At 51.7% G+C, this 22,614-nt stretch overlaps 1 protein-coding gene across 4 annotated transcripts in view; it reads left to right on the top strand.

The window, feature by feature from the left end:
• Positions 1-12,437, top strand: part of STARD8 (StAR related lipid transfer domain containing 8) — an 82,306-nt gene extending 69,869 nt beyond the window's left edge. For 2 of the 4 annotated variants that reach the window (XM_024988133.2, XM_024988134.2), the window contains 12 exons: positions 349-430; positions 1,417-1,480; positions 2,825-4,227; positions 4,919-5,092; positions 6,965-7,124; positions 7,574-7,772; positions 8,167-8,377; positions 8,649-8,763; positions 9,045-9,269; positions 10,260-10,477; positions 10,578-10,754; positions 10,902-12,437. In XM_024988133.2, the coding sequence (XP_024843901.1) occupies positions 349-430; positions 1,417-1,480; positions 2,825-4,227; positions 4,919-5,092; positions 6,965-7,124; positions 7,574-7,772; positions 8,167-8,377; positions 8,649-8,763; positions 9,045-9,269; positions 10,260-10,477; positions 10,578-10,754; positions 10,902-11,019 (3,146 nt within the window). In that variant the 3' untranslated portion in view covers positions 11,020-12,437. Of the gene's footprint in view, positions 1-348; positions 431-1,416; positions 1,481-2,824; positions 4,228-4,918; positions 5,093-6,964; positions 7,125-7,573; positions 7,773-8,166; positions 8,378-8,648; positions 8,764-9,044; positions 9,270-10,259; positions 10,478-10,577; positions 10,755-10,901 lie in introns of those variants that run through there. The other 2 variants (NM_001102517.1, XM_059883487.1) reach the window with 2 other exon arrangements.
• The last annotated feature ends 10,177 nt before the right edge of the window (positions 12,438-22,614 follow it).

The raw sequence follows: 22,614 nt of genomic DNA, 5'->3' as shown, positions 1-22,614 counted from the left end.
AGCTATTGTTTGACTGCACAGTGTCCTTGTTCTTTCCCTGGTCCCCCTGGTTCACCTTGGGCCAGAGAGGAGGTTCCCCGTCTTGAGCAGCCTCCCGCATGAACCTGCCTCACTGACTGATGGGTCCTCTTGTCCAGCTTGACCTTTCTGTCTTCTCCTTGATCTTCCCCCTGTGGCCAACCGTGAGCTCCCTGGGTCCCTCCTTCACTGCAGCCTTTCTCCTCCTCCTCAGCTCTCGCCTGCCTGGCTCCCTTCTGCCTGCTCCCCCTTCTTCTCACTGCAGGGTCCCTGGCACTGAGTTTCTAACCTGCTGCTCTAGACTCATCTCTGCTTTTCTCTGCCATACAGAAGGTTTGTTTCCTGTGGATATTGGCTCTGTGAAGAAGGACCACAGTTTTTTGGACGAGGACTCTTTGGGGGCCCTGTGCAGGTAGGGGGGCTAAGGGCTAGGCCTGGGAGGTCATGGGCCTGGCTTGGGGCTTCCTCGTGGGAAAAAAAAGCCATCCTTGCCCCTCTGACAGAGTAACCTGCCTATTAACAAAGCTTATCTGCTGCTCTCATGCTCTTCACTCTTCACTCTGTCTCTGTGCCTGTGATATCCTCACTGCCCACCCCCAGGCACTAGAAAGCCAAGGTCTTTGGCCTTTTATTTCCCTTCAGTTAGAGCCTCCAAACATTCCTCTAATTTGTCCCCCTCTACTTTTTGAGGCCAAACCACGACTTCTTGGATCCATCCTTCTAACTGGCCTTCCTATCTTCCATCTCAGCATTCCCATCCTTGCTCTGATACAACTCCACAAGAGCCACCAGAGTCAGCTTCCCAGTGAGTGCTCCTCTGCTTGAAATATGTTGCCGTCTGCAGAAAGAAGTCTAAAGCTTTTTTAGCATGACACCTGAGGCCTTTTGCAACATGGCTCTGCCCAACCTTATCAGCCTCAGTCTACCCCTCACACATGCACTGGTCTGTTTATTGACCATTTCCCTCTCTACCTTGTCACAGGCTTTGGTTGAAGACTGGGATAGGAGTCTCTGTCTCTCTGTCGATCCAAATCCCATTTCTGTTCTCCAGCAAGACTTCTCTCTGACTGCACCCCCTGCCTTCAGGGAAGTTGCTCGTCCCACCCTCTGTGTGCCCTCTATGCCTTCTGTCTGCTCTGTTCTTGAATGTGTCCCATCTCTGTAGTGGTTGTTTTTATTTTTTGTCTCACATCTGTAAGTTCCTAGAGGACAAGAGCCCATAATTTCTACAGCATCATGTCTAGCACTGAAACCTTCATGAACACAGGGACTTGGGAGATGTTTTGATGTCTTGAGCATGTGAAGCAGTGGACGGCATCTTCCTAGCGTCCTAGGCTAGTCCCTGCAGGCTCGGTGGCTTGTGACCCTTGGGTGAACCCTGCTTTGTGTTACTTGCAGGAGGCTGATGACCTTGAACAGTTGTGCCTCGATGAAACTGGAGGTTCATTTTCAATGCAAGCAGGTGAGTTAGGGCAAGGATAGGGTCTGTGGTCTTGTGGCACCATGGCTAACCCAGGACGAACACAAACAACTTATGAAAATAGTCCAGTGTCCTAGGAGGCTGGGCTGTCCAGGGTGGTGCCTTGCTCCAGCCTGGGAGTAGGATGTACGTTTATGAGGCTGCTGGGTTTCGGCTAGCCTGGTCTCAAAGTTGGGGTATGAGAAAAAGTACCCTGACTCATAGCATCACTCAGCCTTATCAGCCCACCACTCCCTCCTGGATTTTCTAATAACTTGACCTAGTGATGGACATCCCTCAGGGAAGTCCATCTGCCTACATGCCTTCTCTGTGATGGCAAAAATTCCTTCACTGGGGGCAGAGACAGAATAATGTGATGGAAAATCATGGCCTATATGATCTTAGAAGATCTTAGAAGTCAGGATGTCCAATCTCACTTCACGAAGTCTTACACTAAGCCTCATTTTCTCCAGCTCTACAATGAATTGAGAGCAGCATTAATACCCTCCAAAAACCTTTCTGACTCTGCTAGTCTGGGATTGTAGGAACTAAGATGGCTCTGAGTCTGCATGTAGCCCTGGAAGGTGGGGAAATGAACCTACCCTTCCCTGGGGTCAGGCTTTATGGATTTTTCTCTGGAGCTTTTTCCACCAGAGGCCTGCCGTAAACAAGTCACCAGGGAAACAGGAGAGCTTGGGCTCCTAGCCCCAGCTCTGCACTGACTTTTCAGTGACTTTGGACAAAGTTCTTCCCCTCTCTGTTCCTCAGCGTCCCCACTTTGCAAAGTAGAAAACTAGAAAATGTAAAATATCCTTTCTAGCTCTGGCATTCTGGGATTCTTATCTAAGACTATAGCCTCAAGACTCGCTGGGAGGCTGCTGAGGACAGGATGTCAGGGATGCTTGGATTCCAGCCCTGCTGTGTCATTCACTTGAAAGTGAAATTGTTAGTCCCTCAGTCACGTCTGACTCTTTGGAACCCCATGGACTATAGCCCTTCAGGCTCCTCTGTCCATGGAATTCTCCTGGCAAGAATACTGAAGTGGGTTGCCATGACCTTGGGCAAGCAGCTTCTCATTTGTTTAGGTTTCCCTGTCTGTAAAAATGGGTAGGGATTTCATTGACCAGATGACCACTACCCTCCATCCAGGCTTTCTCCATGACTCCTGGCTTCTTCCGGCACTCCCAGAGTGCCGAGGAGTGCCTTCTACTCTGAGGATGTGTTCTCAGTCAGAGAGCAGGGCCCTTTGCCCCCAAGTCCCCAAAGAGTTTGGAGGCAGAGAGTGGAGCCCAAGAAAGGGCTTGTGGACTGGCTACCCGTGACCCTACCCTGTGATGCTCTTCTCAGAATGAAGACTCAGAGGAGGAAGAGCACTGTACCATCAGCAACCACTGGACCTTTGAGCGAGAAAATAAGCAGTGGTCTCGCATGGGTTCCTCTGACTTGTTGGCCCCAGCAAGCCCTGACCTGCCAGTGACCTCTAGCTGTGAGGGCGTCCTCACTGAGCTTAGTGCCACCTCCCTGCCTGCCATCACTGTGAGCCTACCACCTGAGCCAGCGGATCTGCCCTTGCTAGGCCATTCTTCCAGCCCAAGTCACTGGCCCTTCTTCAGCCCCACTCGGGGCCAGGAGGGCCCCCGGGACAAAACCAAGAAGCACCGTTCCCAGAGCTTCCTCAAGCACCTTGAGTCTCTCAGACGGAAGGAAAAGGGTGGAGGCCGGCAAGCAGATCTGGAGCACAGCTCAGTCACCTCAGAAAAGGTTGCCAAAGCCTTCTCTTTCCGAAGTCGCCATGGCTTCCTCTATCGGGCCAAGAACCAGGCGGCCACATCAGCCAGTGGCAGTGGCGCTGAGACTCAGAGGGCCTGGGAGGCCTGGCCTGTGGCCATGTTCCAGCATCCTCCGCGGGCACACCAGGGTGATTGCCTGGTGCATGTGCCCAGAGACCACAAACCAGGCACATTCCCTCGCTCCTTGTCCATTGAGAGCCTGTGCCCAGAGGATGGACACCGCCTGGCAGATTGGCAGCCGGGTAGGCACTGGGGCCATGAAGGGCGCCGGGGCTCCTGTGGCTCCATAGGTAGCCACACCAGCATCTATGACAACATGCCAGAGCTGTATCCAGCTGAGCCTGTACTGGCTGGGGCCGAGGCTGAAGAGGAGGAGGAGGAAGGTGGGGACAGCTACACTCACCTGGATGACATCCTCCAGCACGTGTGGGGGTTGCAGCAGCGGGTAGAGCTCTGGTCTCAAGCCATGTGCCCAGACCTGGGGCCTGGAGATAAGGAAGAAGAGGAGGAGGAGGAAGTAGAGGAGGAGGCCACTTCAACAGTAGAAATAGCCACCGATGGAGTGGAAGGCCAGACCGGTGAGGCTCAGACCCAGGGAGAGGCTCCAGCCCTCAGGGAGTCCCTAGCCCTGGGCCAGGTGGATGTGCAACTTGGAGTCCTGGCTCAGCCTCAGACCCCTGCCAAGGCTAAGTTCCTGGCACAGTCAGAGACTGGGGCCCCAGGCTTTGCCCAGGATCATGAGGAGGAGACACATTCAGTGGGAGAACCAACCTCTTCCTCCAGCCTGTCTGTGGAAGAAGAACACGTTTCCGACACTGTGGCCTCCTCCAGTGAGCTGGATAGTAGCAGGAACTCCATGAACGAGGCTGAGGCTACAGGGTCCCCAACTGGACTCCAGACATCAGTATCCCGTGAGCGACGAGATTCAGGTGTCGGGGCCTCACTTACCAGACCCTGCAGGTGGGAGTTCAGGGTAAGGGTGGGGCAAGGATTCTGTTGTCTCTCTTTCTCCCTTCTCCCTTTCCCTCCCCCTCCTCTCATCTCTTCCCTTACCCCTTTTCTCCCCTCCCTTCCTTATCCGCCCTCCATGTCCCCCTTTCCCACTTCCAGTTTTTTAGTCACAAGGCGCAGGGGAAAGTTCTTAGGGGCTGAGTGATTGCCTGCCTGCAGCCAGTCCCAGAAGAGAAAAAGAAAGTACGGGACTCGGGAATCTAGAATGTAAGCTTTAGGACCTGCCTCTGCTACGGCCTGTGCAAACTGTAGCTCCTTTTGGGTTTTAGGTAGCCCATGTGTAAATCAAGGGCATTGCAGGAGATGGTCTCTGATCCCCAGCTTCACTATTCTGGGTTTTTCAGAGAAGCCCCTCCCCTGCAGTCTTGAATGGAAGAGGGGCTCATACTGCTTGCTGGCACTAGATGGGCCCGATCTCTGTACCACCCTCCCTGACAACATCTTGGCCTCTGGGCAGCCCTGGAAATCAAGACTAAGCTTCCTCCACCCTGGAGCCCCGCAGCAGTGCTGACAGTGGTCCCATCTCTTTGTATATATTTTCTTTGGCGGGGGGAGGAAAAGGACCAGAAGAACACAACTTTTCCTAAGGTTTGCTGAAACCTGCTCCTCCAGCCTTCTCTACCCCCTCGCCTCTCACTAGGAAGCTCCGTTGGCACAGCTTTCAGAACTCTCACCGGCCCAGCCTCAACTCAGAGTCATTGGAGATCAACCGGCAGTTTGCCAGCCAGATACACCTCCTGCACAAGGGCTCACTGCTGCGGCTCACCACTTTCATGGAGAAGTACACCATCCCCCACAAACAGGGCTGGGTCTGGTGAGTCCTCCTGGGCCAGAGTGGGCACTGAGCTGCTTATCCAGGTCTTAGATCCCTCCCTGCCCCACTCCAGGGTCCTGGGAGGGTCATCCTCAGAAAGTGGGTCAGGCAGGCGGAGCCCTTATGTCAGTGGACTGGTGGGATGTGCTGGGGAACTGGAGAGGCCAGCATGACTCCAGGTGCCTTATTTTTTTTTTTTTTTATCTCAGTTTTATTTATTTATTTACTTTACAATATTGTATTGGTTTTGCCATACATTGACATGAATCCACCATGGGTGTACATGTGTTCCCCATCCTGAACCCCCCTCCCATGTCCCTCCCCACCCCATCCCTCTGGGTCATCCCAGTGCACCAGCCCTGAGCACCCTGTATGGCACCCTGTATCATGTGTCGAACCTGGACTGGCGATTCGTTTCACATGTGGTAATTGACGTATTTCAATGCCATTCTCCCATATCATCCCACCCTCGCCCTCTCCCACAGAGTCCAAAAGACTGTTCTATACATCTGTGTCTCTTTTGCTGTCTCATATACAGGGTTATCATTGCCATCTTTCTAAATTCCATATATATGTGTTAGTATACTGTATTGGTGTTTTTCTTTCTGGCTTACTTCACTCTCCAGTTTCATCCACCTCATTAGAACTGATTCAAATGAATTCTTTTTAATGGCTGAGTAATACTCCATTGTGTATATGTACCACAGCTTTCTTATCCATTCGTCTGCTGATGGACATCTAGGTTGCTTCCATATCCTGGCTATTATAAACAGTGCTGCAATGAACACTGGGGTACACGTGTCTCTTTCCCTTCTGGTTTCCTCGGTGTGTATGTCCAGCAGTGTGATTGCTGGATCATAAGGCAGTTCTATTTCCAGTTTTTTAAGGAATCTCCACACTGTTCTCCATAGTGGCTGTACTAGTTTGCATTCCCACCAACAGTGTAAGAGAGTTCCCTTTTCTCCACACCCTCTCCAGCATTTATTGCTTGTAGACTTTTGGATTGCAGCCATTCTGACTGGCGTGAAATGGTACCTCATTGTGGTTTTGATTTGCACTTCTCTGATAATGAGTGATGTTGAGCATCTTTTCATGTGCTTGTGAGCCATTCCGGGTGCCTTATGTATGTCTGTGGGAGATGCACATGGGATTTACATGAGTGTGTGCCATGGATGAGGAGGGGGTGAAGGGGGACCCCAGGCCCCCCAGCTATACCTCTTCTATCTCAATTTCCATGCTGCCACCAAGGAGATTGTCCTGAAATGCAGCTTTGGTGATCATTTTCCTGATAAAACCCTCCTGTGTCAAAGAATAAGATCTGGCTTCCTTCCCATCATGATCCTTTCACATTTCAACCCTGCCTCATCTGTCAGGGTCTTTATTCTACCATGCCCAAACAACACCACCATTCAGGCCAGCAGACCAGTCACCCTTCTCTGAATGTAGAATTTGGTTCCTGCCTCTTTACCTTTGACCATGCTCTTCTGTCTGCCTGGAATGTCTTTTTTCCCCATTTCTCCTGTGGGACAATGCCTACCTATCCCTCAAGAGCTGGCTGAATTTCTACCTTCCCTCTGAAGCCTTCCCTGACCTGCTAGGTATAGTTACCCTCCCTTGTGGGTCTTCCTTAAGTTCTTGGCTCACTTCTGGCCATGTGTATTGTCACTGCCTATCAATGCAGTCATCTCCTTGACCAGACTGAGAGCTCCCTGTGTTCCTCTGGGACTCCCTAGGACTTGGCCTAGAGTGGATGCTCAATGAATGTTGACTCTGGGCAGCTGGACCTGAGTTCCCAAGACTAGAGACAGTCTCCAAGCTGTGTCTGGGCCTACCCTGTCCCCATTCCTGATCTTTTATCTCTCCCTTGAATAGGTCAGTCCCCAAGTTCATGAAGAGGAACAAGACACCAAACTACCGGGGCCAGCAGGTATTTGGGGTGCCACCCCTCATTCATGTGCAGCGCACAGGCCAGCCACTGCCCCAGAGCATTCAGCAAGCCATGCGCTACCTGCGTAGCCAGTGCCTGGACCAGGTGAGGCCTTCCAGGGAGCATGAGGAGAGATGGCAATGGGAAAGAAGTCCAAGGCTGAGGGATCGGGGAGGGAAGCCACTCTGGCCTTCCTCCTGGGTCGGGCTGGCCCAACGGAGACTTTTCCTATATTCATGAAGGCCAAAGAAGGATGGACCCAAGCTCCCTTTCACCTGGCTCTGTGCCAGCTTTTTCTTGCCCAAGTGCAGTAGCCCCCATCTACCAGGAGCCTGCCTTAGCCTAGGACCTTGTTTTCCTACTCATCTCCCTTAAGGCCATCTCTTTCCTCGGACCCAAAGCTATACAAACTCATCTTTTTGGTTTTTCCACTTCTCTTCTACCCTGCCTAGCAGGAAGCTTGCCAGGCTTGGGGGTCTCCGGGGTGGCCTACACTCCTGATACCCAGTCTATGGCTGGCCTCACAGTCTCCTTCCCTCCCCTCCATGGGCCAGGTGGGCATCTTCCGCAAGTCTGGGGTGAAGTCCAGGATCCAGACCCTGCGTCAAATGAATGAGACCTCCCCTGACAACGTCTGCTATGAGGGTCAGTCAGCCTATGATGTGGCTGACTTACTGAAGCAGTATTTCCGGGACCTGCCCGAGCCCATCTTCACCAGCAAGCTTACTACCACTTTCCTGCAGATCTACCAGCGTGAGTCACCCACCTATCCCCGGTAACTTGCCAGGTTCTCAGCCTTCCTGAATCCTAGGGTTTGTGGAAGATAAACCTTGTGCAGGCAAGTATAGCCATGCCCATGAGCTCAGTGAAAGATTTTCTATGCCAAGTTGTAAGGTTGTTAAAGACCACATTGTATTCCCCCAAACCCATTATATGGAAGGATAGACTGAGGCCCTGAAGAAAGGCAGGGACTTCCACGAGGGTACACTTCACATTAGAGCCAGGCTTGATCTAGCACCCAGAGACCCCCCCAGAGTCCACCTTCCCCCTCACCAATTTCACATTGGGATTGCTGTGCCTTCTGCATTCCTGGAATGCAGAGGCTCTTGGGGAATAAGGAAACCCTTCTGTCATGCCTTCCTCACAGTCCTCCCCAAGGATCAGTGGTTGGCAGCCACACAAGCCGCCACCTTGCTGCTTCCCGATGAGAACCGAGAGGTACTACAGACCCTGCTCTATTTCCTAAGTGACATTGCCTCTGCTGAGGAGAACCAGATGACAGCCGGTAACTTGGCAGTGTGCCTGGCACCTTCTATTTTCCACCTCAACGTCTCCAAGAAGGATAACCCCTCACCCAGGTGAAACAGGGCAGGGCATGGCAGGGAGGGTTTGGGGCTCATTGGCTTTTTGGCCCTGGTTGGCTGGCACGGCAGTTCCCAGGCATCACCACAAGGGGTCAGTCTGACTCTTCAGGGGCCTGGGGCTGGTTGGACGCTGTGAAGCAGGGGCTTGGAAAGGGCAACAGACTGTTTTGTGTTCAGGACTGGCAAGCAGGCTTCTGGGGAGCTTGTCTTGTGCCCTTATGCCATCTTCTCTTCCTGGCCCTCTCTTCCTGGCCCTTCCCTCCAGGATCAAGAGCAAACGCAGCCTAGTTGGCCGGCCAGGCCCTAGGGACTTAAGTGAGAACATGGCTGCCACCCAGGGCTTATCACACATGATCAGTGACTGCAAGAAACTTTTCCAGGTGAGTCACTCTAGGCCATGTTGCCTACTTCCCAGACCCAGTAGAACCAACATACCTGACCTTTGCACCCTAAATCAGGGATAGGGCCGATCTTGACCACATATGCCTCAATCTCCTACTTTCAGCTCTTCCCCTGTAGTTTTTCATCTACCACCCTGCAGCATCCAGAGCTCTGCTCCCTTAAAATGAACCTGGCAGACCCCATAGGCTCTAGGACCGGAGGTTCCTGACCTTCTGCCACTCCCCCTGGCCCCCAACCCAGTCTGTGTATGCCCTCCCAGGTGCCCCAAGACATGGTGCTACAACTGTGTGGCTCCTACAGTGCGGCCGAACTCAGCCCTCCAGGCCCAGCCCTGGCTGAACTGCGGCAGGCCCGGGCTGCTGGTGTAAGCCTGAGCCTCTATATGGAAGAGAGCATCCAGGAGCTGCTGCACAATGCTGCTGAGCGCTTCAAGGGCTGGATGAGCATGCCGGGGCCCCAGCACACGGAGCTGGCTTGCAAGAAGGTGAGGACCTTGCTGCCCAGGCTGGCCATGGGACCAAGAGGGGGCAGAGCACAGGCTGTGTGCAAGGATCCCCAAGGAAGGAGCTGCCCCGCCTCTCACTGTGCTTCTGCATGGAGAATGGCAGGCAGCAGAGCAAGCACCATAAGGAAGTGAGAAGCAAGCGAGACCAGGGCTCTGTCTTGGGGAGCACCTGCTGGCATTACCTTCCCGAAGGCTCCTTCCAGAAGGCCGCACTGACTAAAAGGTCACTACTTTTAGAGCCTCACTCCCATCCCTCCCTGCACCGCAGTCATGCTGAGCTCCTTACATTTCCACCTTTGTGCTTCTTACCGCTGCTGTTCTTCTGCCAGGACAGACCTGCCCCAAGCATTATATTTCCCCAGCCATTTCCAGCCCCAACTTGATATGTCCCCTCCTCTGTTCAAAGGCTCCAGTCATGCCCCAGGCTGGAGGTAACTTCTCTCTGTCCTTCTTGACATGAGCCATGTTCCTTCTCCAATTCTGATTATAAGTAAGGCCACAAGTCCGAGGTTTGCCATGGTCATAGTAAAAACCCCCTCACAGGATCAGGGTAAGAGGCTTGTACAGGGCCTGGCACATGCAAAAGGCACCAGAAGTGGCAGCTTTTGTTGCTTTGCACGTGCTCCACTTTCCATGGTAGGTGGAGGAGTTCATTGAGGATGACCATCATCATTGGTTCCAGAAATTCCAAGCACTGTGCCCATTGCTTGGTAGAGCCTAGTAGGCCTTGGAGAATATGTGTCCTGTCATCTTTTGTGCTCTTGAGCAGGCAGAGGAGCAGAAATCTGAAAAGGAGGAAGAGGACAGGAAACACAGGGCTGGTCTGTCTGGATCTGGCTGGAGTTAGCGGAGTAGCCCTGCAGCTTTCCCTTGTTGGGGGCTGGAGTGAGGGTAGGCCGTTGCCCAGGGGTGGAGTGGGAGTTCTCCAGGCCTGACAGCCGCCCCTGTCCCTCCTCTTGTTGCTCACAGGCACCAGACGGGCACCCGCTGCGCGTGTGGAAGGCATCCACAGAAGTGGCAGCCCCTCCAGCCGTGGTGCTACACCGTGTCCTGCGGGAGAGGGCCCTCTGGGATGAGGATCTCCTGCGGGCCCAGGTGTTGGAAGCCCTGATGCCGGGTGTGGAGCTGTACCACTATGTCACTGACAGCATGGCACCCCATCCCTGCCGTGACTTTGTGGTGCTCCGGTGAGGGGCATGAGCTGTCACTCTTGTGTGCTTGGGGGACTGGGGAGGTGGGGAGGAAACCAGTGCCAGGAAGCTGAATGTGTGCATCCCTTCCCCACAGGATGTGGCGCTCTGACCTGCCCCGTGGGGGTTGCCTCCTCGTGTCTCAGTCCCTGGATCCTGAGCAGCCTGTGCCGGAGTCGGGGGTGCGGGCTCTGATGCTCACGTCCCAGTACCTCATGGAACCCTGTGGCCTGGGCCGCTCCCGGCTCACTCACATCTGCCGTGCTGACCTCAGGTACAAAGCCCCCTCAGCCCTGGTGTCCCTTGCCCCTGCCCCGCCCCATGCCCCTGATCCTAGGAGGCAAGTCCTATCTTCCTTGTCCCTGGAAGGGGCTCAAAGGAAGAACCCACAACTCATGCCTTCCTGCTTCTACCTCCTCAGGGGCCGTTCTCCTGACTGGTACAACAAAGTCTTCGGACACCTGTGCGCCATGGAGGTGGCAAAGATCCGGGATTCCTTCCCGACCCTGCAGGCAGCTGGCCCTGAGACAAAGTTGTGAGCCTCAGCCTGATCCCAGAGTGCCACTGCTCAGGCCCCCTGGCACAAAGGCAGTGAGGGGGGGATGAGAGCAGAGAGCTCCCAGATGGATGCTGCTCCTAAGGGTAGAGGCAAGGCCATGCAGTCCCCTTTACTTCCTGAAGTTCCTCCATATGTACAAGGGAGGAAAAGAGAATTTCAGTGTCCGCTCTCCATTCCACCTCCACCCCTGAACTTGTGTTCTGCCCTTCTGAGAGAAAGGAGTCATTTTCAGAGCAGGAAGACAGCTACTGCCCTCTGGGTCCATGGGGCGACCAGTCAGTCTAAAGTCTTCTCAGCTCTCCTGCCTGTGGGTTGAGGAGGCAGAGAGCAGTGTGTGCTCCCAGCTCTCTGCTATTCCGAGAGGTTAAGTCATCCTGTTTGCTGCTAGGGTCCTTTTGAGGTTGGACAGGAGGTTCTGGTCTTGCCTTTGGGCCCAGCACTGATCCTGAACTGGCTTTTGCAGAGAAATTGAACTGGAGTGGACAGGCACAGGGGCAGAGCACAGCACAGCCCCAACCACCATGAGCTGTTTGATTTGTGTAAATAAGATGCTGATTTTTACGAGGCTGATTTAAGGAGGGGGCAACGATGGGTCCCAGTAGGTGACATGACGATTTGGGTTAGCTTGGGATGTGAGAGTGGGGAGAACCTTCCTTTATCAGATCTCAAGAGACCAATGAGCCAGTCTCCCCTGACTTGGGCCCCATACTTTATCTGCCACTCCCTGGGGTCCCATGTAGCCGTTGGCCATGCACTGCCATGTCTAGTGAGTAAACAGACACCGCACAGGCTGAATAAAAGCAGATGGTGGTGAGGAGACACTATCTGTGTTTGTATCACTTTTTCTGCTCTTCTTGCCTGTGGTAGCAGGCTGATATGACAGCCCCTCCCTCCAGCAGAGACCTGGCCCCTGGTTCAAGCAGCCAGCCCGTCAGATGGAAGGGCTTAGTGTCATCTCAGCCCACTGGGACTTGATCCAAACCTGATCTATCCCACCTACCAGTCATGTTGGTTCACATGCAAAGTCAAATGCCAAACGCCAACTGGTGCTTTGTTATTTTTGGCTGAATAAACTGTAGTGGGATGGGTTCCAGCCAACCAGTTGTAATGTTTAAACCTATCTATTTTATTTGTACCTATAAATACTGTACAGTCAGTATTGTATCAATATTAAAACTGTGTTATGTACATATAGATAAATATATATATATTATACAGTCACATCTATCTATATATACACACACACATATTCTATCATGAGTGTACCATAATCTGTGGGTGGGGGCAGAGGTCTAGCAAGCCTTGGGGGGCAGGGCACTTAAGATGAGACAGGGGAGGTGGAGAGCACAGTCCATGTGATACCCCCCAGTGCAACAATAAAGCATTCCTAGAGATGCACTCTACCTGTGTGGTTGTCTTTGCGGAGGTGATTGGCCAGGGACAAGGGACAAGTTACGATGCAAGTTCAGTTCAACTTCAGGCTCAGATGTTGTGAACATTAACACAGGACACCAGGGGAGGCCGCAGGAAAAATGGGGAAAGGCTTCAGTCTTTCTCTTTGGGAGTTTATTGGGGCTGGGGGGAGGTAGGATTCCAAGAAGTCAGGGCTTCAGTAGAAGCCACAAACCCTATTCCCTGACTTGACCAGGTCCCCTATCTGAGCAGCTCCTAAGCATGACCTTATGCATACTAATGATAGCCCTATGGAGGGATGCCTTTGGCTATGCTGTCCTTTCTTCCTCTGTTGCGCACAGCTCAAGCTGATGGATAAAGAGTTATGACCCAGTCTCAGGAAGCTTGGGGACCCTGTTCTACCCACAGGACATGTCTCAGTGCCTCAGGGCAGCCCCTGATTTGGCTCCAGTGACCAGCAAAGAGAGGCCTCCTCATATTGACTTCCTGTAGGAAGCACTTTTTTGGTCACATTGCTGTAGCCATAAAATTCCCAAGCTCTGAGGGGCAGCTGGAGAGAGTATAGGCTTTCCAACCAGTCTGTTTGCACCCTTTGAGTACTGTTGAGCAGCCTGGAGAAAACAAGTCCTGCTCGCTTGCTCACGGTGTCTCTCTCTCTCTCTCTCTCTCTCTCTCTCTTTCTCGGAACCTCAGCTTCCTCTTGGGCCAAACAGGCCAGTGATCACCTCGTCACAAGTCTGACTTGGTAAATGTTCAACATGGCCCATCCCAGTCTGTACCTCTACCCTGCCTGAACAGATCAGGGTACTTTTCAAGTCCCTTTCTCTGTCACCTTCTTCCAATCTCTTCTGGGTTCAGCCATACATACATTGGCTTTGTATGTCATTGGCCTTTCCTCACTGCTGCTGCCTGGGGGTCTTGGCTAGACCTGGAAGAGAGTGGAGCAGAGGGCCTGTTAGCCCCTTGACTTTGGGAAAACAATGAAGGCAACCCAGGTATGATGGTAGGATAGGAAATCACTCAAGCAGCTCTGGTGTTAGGCAACACTGGTGTGAAGCCCAAGCCAGTACTTTTCCAGGCAGGCAGCTAGGGGACCTTCTGGCACAGTGCTGCCCCACTTGGTCATGGAAGGAGGCCATGGTGATGGTAACAGAGAATGAGGTTGAGCATGCTGTTCATGGGTGGCATGAAATTGACCTCCCAGGTGATGGCCACTAGGAGACAGAAAAGAGTTACAGAGGAGGCTCTTAGAAGGGCCAGAGAATTCTAGTCTTTCAGCTCTGGACTCTGAGGCCCTGGACCAGTTGCCTGGTGTGGCTCCTCCATGTTTGTCTTTCTGAGAGAGGTAGTACCAAGCAGGGGAGCTTCTCCGGGCCTTAGTGTTATTCCCCTGCGTAAAGCAGAGGCTTCCATTCCTCCATCCCTGCCTCTCTGCCTGGCCCGCCATGCAGTCTGTGAATGGACTGCCATAGCTTATAGACGTGGGAGTAGATGTCATGATGATGAGGGTCACCCAGGCCGCTCCCACACATGGCAGGCACCACTCATGGCCATTTGTAACCCTCAGTCTTATATCTTGATCCACCTTGAGTTGGCCTTGCCCTGTTGCCAGAGAATTTTCATCTTCAAATTCCCAACCCATATAGTTCCCCAGATCCACTACTTCAATGAAACCAGACTGTGGGTGAATCCCACATGGGAACTGGACAATCTATCTGCGAGCATCAATTTGTTATTTTCTAGTCTCCAGTGCCCTGTTGCCAGAGTGGCTGAGGGTAGATGGTAGACAAACCCAGACAAGATCTATCATCACCAGGTTCTGTGACTTTAAGTGGCACATGAAACCTTTCTGATTTGGTTTTTCTCACAGAAGACAAGGCTAATGATTGTTTGTGTCTTTAAGGTTGTTGTCATATTTAAATAAACCAATGATTGTGAATATGGCTACACAGTGCCTAGGACATGGCAGACATGAATAAATCATAGTCTCCCCTGTCCTGCCTCCTCCCTGCCAATCAGCCTCTGTGGAGGGCTTGGGCCTGGGTGTTTGGCTGGGTGGGGGTGGGCTACATATGCATATCATTTCCTGACTTGCACCAAAGCCCCACCTACCCTTTTGACTCTCAGACCCCCACAACCTTGGCTTTCACCATTCTGGACACAGCTACCTCTTGACCAGGCCCTAAATATCCTGGTGATCTCTTTGTGTCCTAACCACTGATTGGTTTTCACCCTACTTCCTCCTGAAGAAGTTGGCCCCATGGGCTGATCTTCCTGTTTATCCGTCCATGCCTTCCTTTCTTATCCTGTCCCCTCTGTCTCACCTTGTTCATTAGGGACCTCGCTGACATCCATTGTTTCAGTTTAAACCTCTGTGCAGATGCCCCTACCATCATGACTGACAGCTCCATCACTTCTTTTGGCTCTGGCCAATATTTCCCACTGTATAAATGGACCTTTCCACCTGGAGGCCCCACCTGCATATGAAACTTAACAGGCTCAAGCCAAACTCACCATCTTCCCACACACAGTCTGCTCCTTGCTTCCTGCTCTGTCTCAACTTGTGGTGCTGTCTCTTCCTGGCTGCCCAGCTCAGATCCCCACATCAGCCATGATCCCTCCTTCTTTCTCAACCAATGCATCCATCCATACATTCATTCAACTTCTCATCCATTCTGCCATTTGACATGTAGTTGTGGAATGTCAGTTTTTTGCCAGACTCTGCTGAAGCACAGAGAATACATCAGTTAACAAGACTGATAAGATTCTCACCTGCCTTTAGTGCCCATTCTAGTAGATGGATGGGTGGAGGGAGGTGGATAAGCTAACTTCAGCTATGATAATGGTGATGAAGGCATTAAAACCTGCTGAGGTAATAGTGACTGAGCACTTACTCCAATAGGGTGGTCACAGAGGGCCTTTTTGAGCAGGTGATATGGAAGCCAAGACCCGAGGAGAAGGAATGGGCCATGCAAAGATTTAGGGTAAAGAGTTATGGGCAGAAGAAATACAGAGCAAGTACCATGACTTTAAGGTGGAGACAGAGTTGACATTCCCAAGTCAGGGTGGCTGGGGTGCAGGGAGTGGGGGAAAGTGAGAGAAGGTGGGGTCAAAGATGTAGGGCCAGATCACGTGGGCCTAATGAGGAAATAGCCACATCTGGTTGAGTCTTGCTGCAAGCCGTCCCCCTTTCAGCCCCTGCCCCAGTGTCTGCAACAACCCAGTTCACTGTGCATTTCTTTCTACATGGATATTCAGCAGAGGTCCTTACCTCCTGTCTCTCCTCTTGCAGCCTTTTCCACCTATACCTCGTACTAGGTTAATCTTCCAAAGTCGAGTGTCTTTCTGACTCAAAAACTGTCAGTGCCTCCACTTTCCTTCCCCCTCCAGTTGACTACTAAACTATGGCATTCAGGACCCCACAATGCAGCCTTGATCTGTCCACCAGGTTTCTTCCCCCTTCACTTCTGTTCTCCAGCCATGTCCTGGGCATGCTCCTTTAGTTCCTTTTTGTAGGACTATCTTGGACTCAGTAGACCCAGGTTCAAGTCTCTGCCAGTTCTTAGCTGTGGGGCTATGGACAAATCATTTAATCTTTTGGGGCCCCAGTTTCCCTGTACATAACTAAAACAAGCTTCAGAGAGATGTGTGAACTACTTAGCAAGGTAGGTTGATTATTGCAAGGTACTCTCACCCTCCAGCCTCACCAGTCTGGCAACACTCAGGCCCAATATGTCTCTACAATAAAGTCATTCCCAGAACTTCTAGCAAGGTTTGTTCTGTCCCTCCTCTGAGTTGCCATTGCCCTTTGCATCTAAGACCTCCATCTTGCTGATGCCTCATCTTAGGATTCTTTGGGTACCAGTCACATTGCCAGTATCCCCATTAATTTGGGAGCACCTGGGATCCAGATCCTGGTGAGATTCATCTCTGAGTCCTTCATAGTGCCCAGCTTGAGGAGGCTGGGAGGTCCAGGGAAGGCATCTGGAGACACAGAAGTGGGATCAAGTTCTGGTTCTGCCACTTGTTAGCAGTGTGAACTTGACTCTGAGCCTCATCTGTAAAATGGGTTCAGGAATGCCTACCTCTCTACGGTGTCGCAAGGAACCCACATATCCAGTACAGTGCCCAGTATAGTCCTAGGCAGAAAGGGACCACTTCCCTGTGTTTCCTGTGTAGGCTCCTTTACTCCAAGCCCTTGCTGTCCAAGTCCCACTCCCTGCAACTTGGTTTGCCCTCTTCTATTCTCTCTGTTTACACCCTTCCAGGCTCAGCTAGCCTCCCCCACCCAGCCTGCCTCTGAGCTCATGAAGTATTTTTTTGAGTGGAATTTTATCACATAAAACTGACCTCAAATGTACAAGCTCATCTCTTTGTCTAGGCTATGACATCCAGAACAGGGGCCAAGTGTGAGGCATCTCTGTAGTTCCAGTGGCCAGCACCGGGTCTGGTCTAGAAGAGCCAACATCAGGGAGCTCAGGGAGTGTGTACTGAATGCAACTGAATGTGTGTAGGAGCAGGGAGACATGAAAGAACATGAAATTGGGGTTGTGGGAATGGGAAGGGGCCCTGGAGCTCGAAGGAACCTGGGGAAGGTTGAGTAAGGACTGCAACAAACTTCGCCACCCAGGAGGGAGCACATGGATACTGATTGCTGACTCTATACCAGGCCCACACAGGATATCCTTTAACTTCAAAATTCCCCTGTGCATTGTTATCATCCCCTTTTCCTGGATGGAGATCTGAGAGTCTGAGAGGCAAGGAGACTTACCCTGGGGTGCACAGCAAGCAAGTGGCTCAGCTGGGACTTCCGCCCAGACTCCCAAGGTTGTCTTCTTCCCACTCCCCCCGAGAGCGAAGTGAGAGGATGCTCCCACCTCTTGCTGGTAGTGTCAGTGTGTCTGCTAGAATGGTGGAGAGGGAGCCGCGAGTGGTAAGCATGAGAGCTATTGAACAGGGGGGAAAAGCATTTGAGGAAAGCTGAAACCAGGATGGAGGGCAGAGGGACAGGGCTGCAGGGATGCACACTAGTCATGGAAGTTACTTTCCTCTGCCCCAGGCCACCCCCACAGGCTGCTGGGGGTTGGTCTGCCTGCCCCTAGGATTCCTGCCCTGCCCAAGAAGGACCATAGGGTGGCCTTGGGCTGCTGCAGCCTCTAGACAGGTGGATGTTATCTCAAGCTAATGGAAAAGGCCTGGGATTGAGCACAGACTGGGGTAGCATATGGACTTTCAAGGCCCTGCCTACTTTTGTCTTCATAGGCCCTTCCTTCCTAAACAACATTTTAAAATTGCATTGATATAAAGACAAATATTGTCTGGGCTAGACTAATCATTATAAATATATCCATTGGCATTATATTCATTTTTCTCTTCTGATAATAAAATAAAGTTAAAACATTTTTGTGGACCCTGGATGCTGGGCCTACAAAACTAATAATAAGCTGGACCTTGCAGAGGGCAACACAGAAGCTATAAATGAGTAAAAACACCTCTGCTCAGGGGGAGAGAGGTCCTGAGGCCTGAACAGCTGGGTGTCTATCTTTACATTTCTCTTTGGGCGCATTGAACAAGAATGTGGACACCCCTTATCATTTCCCGGCTCTACCCCAGCTATACTTCCTAGTCCAGAGAGGCAAGCAAGTGCCTGTCAGGGCCTCTAACTGGCTTATATGACCTCAGACAAACTCTTTGCTGTCAGATGACAGTGATTTATGGCCCCAAGCTCCTGACTGGGAAGCAGAGCCCCCAGCTCCTAGCTTCCCCTCTGAAGGGCCGGGGAAGAACTGAGCCTGGCCTAAGACTGGCCTCCTTCCAACAAGCTCCCCCAGGGGGCAGAGTCAGCTGAACCAGTGGCTCCAGCTTGTCCCTGGGGTGGGACATGTTGTCCAGGTCACAGAAAAATATCAGCATAAACAAGCACTGATGGTGTAGTCAGAGGAAATGGCCATGTCCCGGCCTGTGACAGCTTTATGAGGAGGGGAAACAGAGTTGAGGGGAAACAAAGATAGGGGGTGGAGGGGCAGGGTGCTGAGAAGGGAGACAGGGCCCAGGGCCCAGGGCAAGGAGGGGGAGTCACAGAAATGAAACCCAGCCTGCTCCTCCTCAGTGTAGTTGACTCAGTTTGCCTCTCTGTTTTCTCATTAGATGCTCACAAAACCTCTGGTGGCTCAGACAGTAGAGAATCGGCCTGCAATGAGGGAGACCTGGGTTTGATCCCTGGATTGGGAAAGGAGGGCATGGCAACCCACTCCACTATTCTTGCCTGTATAATCCCATGGACAGAGGGGCCTGGCAGACTGTAGTCCATAGGGTTGCACAGAGTCAGACATGACTGAAGCGACTTAGCATGCATGTGGGGATGGGTCTGGAGCAGAGGCTTGCCCCTACATGCCCAGAGGGAGACTTTTCATTTAATTAATCAGGAATTTCAAGAGGAGAAAGCCAGGAGCTTGGGGCTCAGCCATGGTGTGAGCACCTAGCAGGACAGGCAAAGTCTTAGAAAGACCCAGCTGGGCTACAAAATGTAAGTGATGCATTGGCCTAGGACTTGGCATTGAAAATCTAGTTTTACTACTGATATACTTGTGAGTCCCAGTGTCCTCCGCCAGCCTCTGTCCCCTTCCTTCCCACCAGCTCTCACCCCAAGCCACCTGAGTCCTGAGGTCTTGTGTGGATGGGAGTGTCCAGGCCTAGCCACCAAGTGTTAGCCCTGGAGTTACAGGATTTAGTGGAAACAGGAAAGGAACATGGCAGAGAAAAGCCATCAGAGAGGTACTGGGAGCTTTGGAGATGGACTAGCCACCACATGGTAGCCTTTCCAGAAAAGGGAAGCAGAACCACAGTATCTGCCTTCAGTCTAACCCAGTGCTTCTCAGTGGAAGGCAATCTTGCCTCCCAGGGGACATTTGACAATATCTGGAAATGCTTTTGATTGTCACAGCTAAGGGGTGGCGGGGGGGAGGCGTGTGCCAATGGCACATGGAATGGCAGGGAGGCCAGGGATGCTGCTGCTTAGAACACAGGACTGGCTCCATAACAGAATTTCCCCAGCCCCCAAACACCTATAGTGCCAGGGCTGAGAACCCCTGGTCTAACCCAAAGCCTTCTGGCTGTGATTGGGGTTAACTGGCCAAGACCGAAGTCTAGAGCTCAAGAGTGAGAAGGTAAAGGGAGAAGAAAAGAAGGGCTACAGGGAACTGACTGTACCACATAGCCCTGCTCTCGGAGCTCTAAAGGAGCAGCCCTCACAACCACTGCAGCTTGGGCAGCTGGGTGCAGACAGAAATGGCAGGATGTAAGGAGAGAATTATCAAGCTGGTGCCTTGGCAGTGGCAAGCAAATAGACAAGATTGAGTACCCTCCAGGAGCTCAACACTCCACCAGACACCCAGGGAAGGACAGTACCTAAGAGTCATCTCTCACAGCCACACAGTCCTTTACATCCAACTATGCACTGCTCTGTCCACTGGCTTCTGTGGTTCTCATCAGTGCTTCAGGGATAGGCAGGATGAAGGTGCTTCTGTCTGCTCTGGGGTAGTAGAAAAAACCCTACTCCATGAGTCAGGAGCCGTGAAGTTGTGAGGGGTCTCGACTCAACTCTTTTGCTTCTCAGCTATGTGACCCTGAGCAAGACTTCTACAACCAGCTCTTTTTCTAAGCCCACAGGATCTAGGAGGCTGAACCAGAGTATGCCCTCCACATTCTCCATCAGAGGGTAGATGTGGGGGCTTCTGGGCTCCTGTTCCCTGAGAAAAAGCCCCTGGCCCTCTCCTGGGTATGGGTATAGAGAGCTTCTTGTGGCTCAGAGGGTAAAGCGTGCCTATGCATATACACATGTGCCCACGGACATGTGTGTTGCACACACATACTCATGTGTGCACACACAAAGTCATAGACACAATCCAGACTCTTTGTTCCCTGGCTCAAGCAAATGTGAGGAGAAGAATGGATAGAATCAAGAACTTACAGAAAGCAAGGATCTGAGCCCCAGGATGGATTCAGAAGCAGCTGAGTGAGCTTACTGCTATCCAGACTTCTTCAAGGAAGTGAACCTCAGCAAGGGGGTGCAGCAGGCGGCTGTTGCTCAGGCAGGAAGACCAGCTCTCAGGTGGGGTGCAGTCAGAAGCATGGCCTCCAGTCAGCCTTTCTTGGACTGCAGCCCTCCTCCTAGACAGCCTCCAGGAACGTGTCACAGAGTTGCCCTGACAACGTGGCCAAGAAGTTTGTAAACATATGAGATGATGTCTCTTTCCGAGTGGGGTTCTTGCCAGGACCTCAGCCTTGTGCTATCCTGCTTTGCCTACACACAGGGGGTGAAAACCAGCAACCAATGTGTGGAGAGGTCTCTCTGTGTCATTGTTCATGGGGTGCTCAGGCTGTGCAGCCAAGGTTAAAAAGCAAATAAGTGCCACCAGGGTAAGAGACCAGTGCATGATTCCAGGTTGCTGACAACAGAGGACAGGCACGCCAGGTTTTACTTACAGCAAGAGAGGAGAAAGGGTTCTCAGGATTCAGTCCCTTGCAGAGTGTGGGTCCCCCAGGGCTGGAGGATCTGTTCTGAAGCATGACTACAGGTGCTACACTTCATGCCGCAGCAGAAGAACCCCATTCTTCCCCCTCCCTGCCTCCAGGGGCTGAAATACAGAAAGTTGGGAGCATACTTGAGGGTCACTGATGGTGGGGATTAAGCAGAACAAAGGAAAGTACGTAAAGCCTGGAACAGAGAGAGAGTCCCTCACAAGGCCGTAAGCCCTGCACAGCATTCCAGGTCCAAGACCCAGGGTGGGTAGGGGGTGGACCGCTGCAGGAGACTGCCTTTCCCAACATTCACTGAGCCTTTTCTTATCTCCCCTCCATCTTGCTCCCATCCCCAGAAGGACAGAAACCTATTCATAGCCACTAGGGAAAAGTCCTGAAAAAACCGGGGAAGGAGTGCCAAAGAGGCCCCAAAAGCCAGAGCAGACCAGGGGCAAGAGCAGGGCTGGGTTTAGGGCTTATGTGGGCAGCGGGTGTGCTGGAGGGCACATGAGGGCTGGCTTGAGTGGAAATGTGTGTGGGCTGCAGCCTTATTGGATGCCAATAAGCCAAGAGCCATTGACCATTTCTAGAAAAGCTGCATAGAGCATCTTATATAATGTTCTGTTCTTCTATTTCTAATCCATTAGCTTGGCACATAGAAACTGGGGCACTACAAGGGCTTCCTGACCAAAGCTTTCATATACTTGCTTTTGCTCTCTCATTCCCTCTCTCTACTCCCCTTAAGCTCTCTTTCTCCTTTCTCTATTGCTCTTTCTGTCCCATCTCTCCATCTAGCATTCATCAAGGCTGGGCTCTGGGCCCAGAGTTGAATAAAGCCCAGACTGCCTACAAGGAGTTCAAAATCCCATGCAGGAGGCAAATATGGAAATTGTTCAATACATGGCAATAAGTCACGAGTCAGACATAGGCACAGCCTGGAGAATAAAGGATGAAGAGTGGGTAGGGAAAGCCAGAGTAGGTTTCATAGAGGAGGCACAATCTAAATGTCTTCAAAGATGTATAGAACAGTCTTGTGGACTCTGTGGGAGAGGGAGAAGGTGGGATGATTTGGGAGAATGGCATTGAAACATGTATAATATCATATATGAAATGAGTCACCAGTCCAGGTTTGATGCATGATACTGGATGATTGGGGCTGGTGCACTGGGACGACTCAGGGATGGTACGGGGAGGGAGGAGGGAGGAGGGTTCAGGATGGGGAACACATGTATACCTGTGGCAGATTCATGTTGATATATGGCAAAACCAATACAATATTGTAAAGTTAAAAAAAAAAAAGATGAGTATGAATTAGGCGACAATGGGAAGGCCAAGGAAGGCATTCCAGTTGAGGGGACAGCATGAGTAAAGACAAAGGAGCTGGAGGTGTATGCAAGCACCAGATTGTAAATGGCATTCAGAGCCAGTGTTTCTCAAACTGGGTTCTGCTGAGTGCTATGTCCTATGAGAAATATGGGATAGATGACATACATATTAGCACAGTACAAATGCTGATCTGCTCTACAATAAAGACATCTGTTTTACTTTTTTGAATGAAGCATTTTCCTAACATATTTGCCCTGGGAACCCTTTTTGTATCCAGATCTCAGTGATCATCCCAGGCCACATAATTTGGGGACTG

This window comes from Bos taurus, chromosome X (genome assembly GCF_002263795.3).
Source record: "Bos taurus isolate L1 Dominette 01449 registration number 42190680 breed Hereford chromosome X, ARS-UCD2.0, whole genome shotgun sequence".
Lineage (NCBI taxonomy): Eukaryota > Metazoa > Chordata > Mammalia > Artiodactyla > Bovidae > Bos > Bos taurus.
The sequence above is the reverse complement of the archived record's forward strand: the minus strand, read 5'-3'. Positions and strand labels throughout refer to the sequence as shown.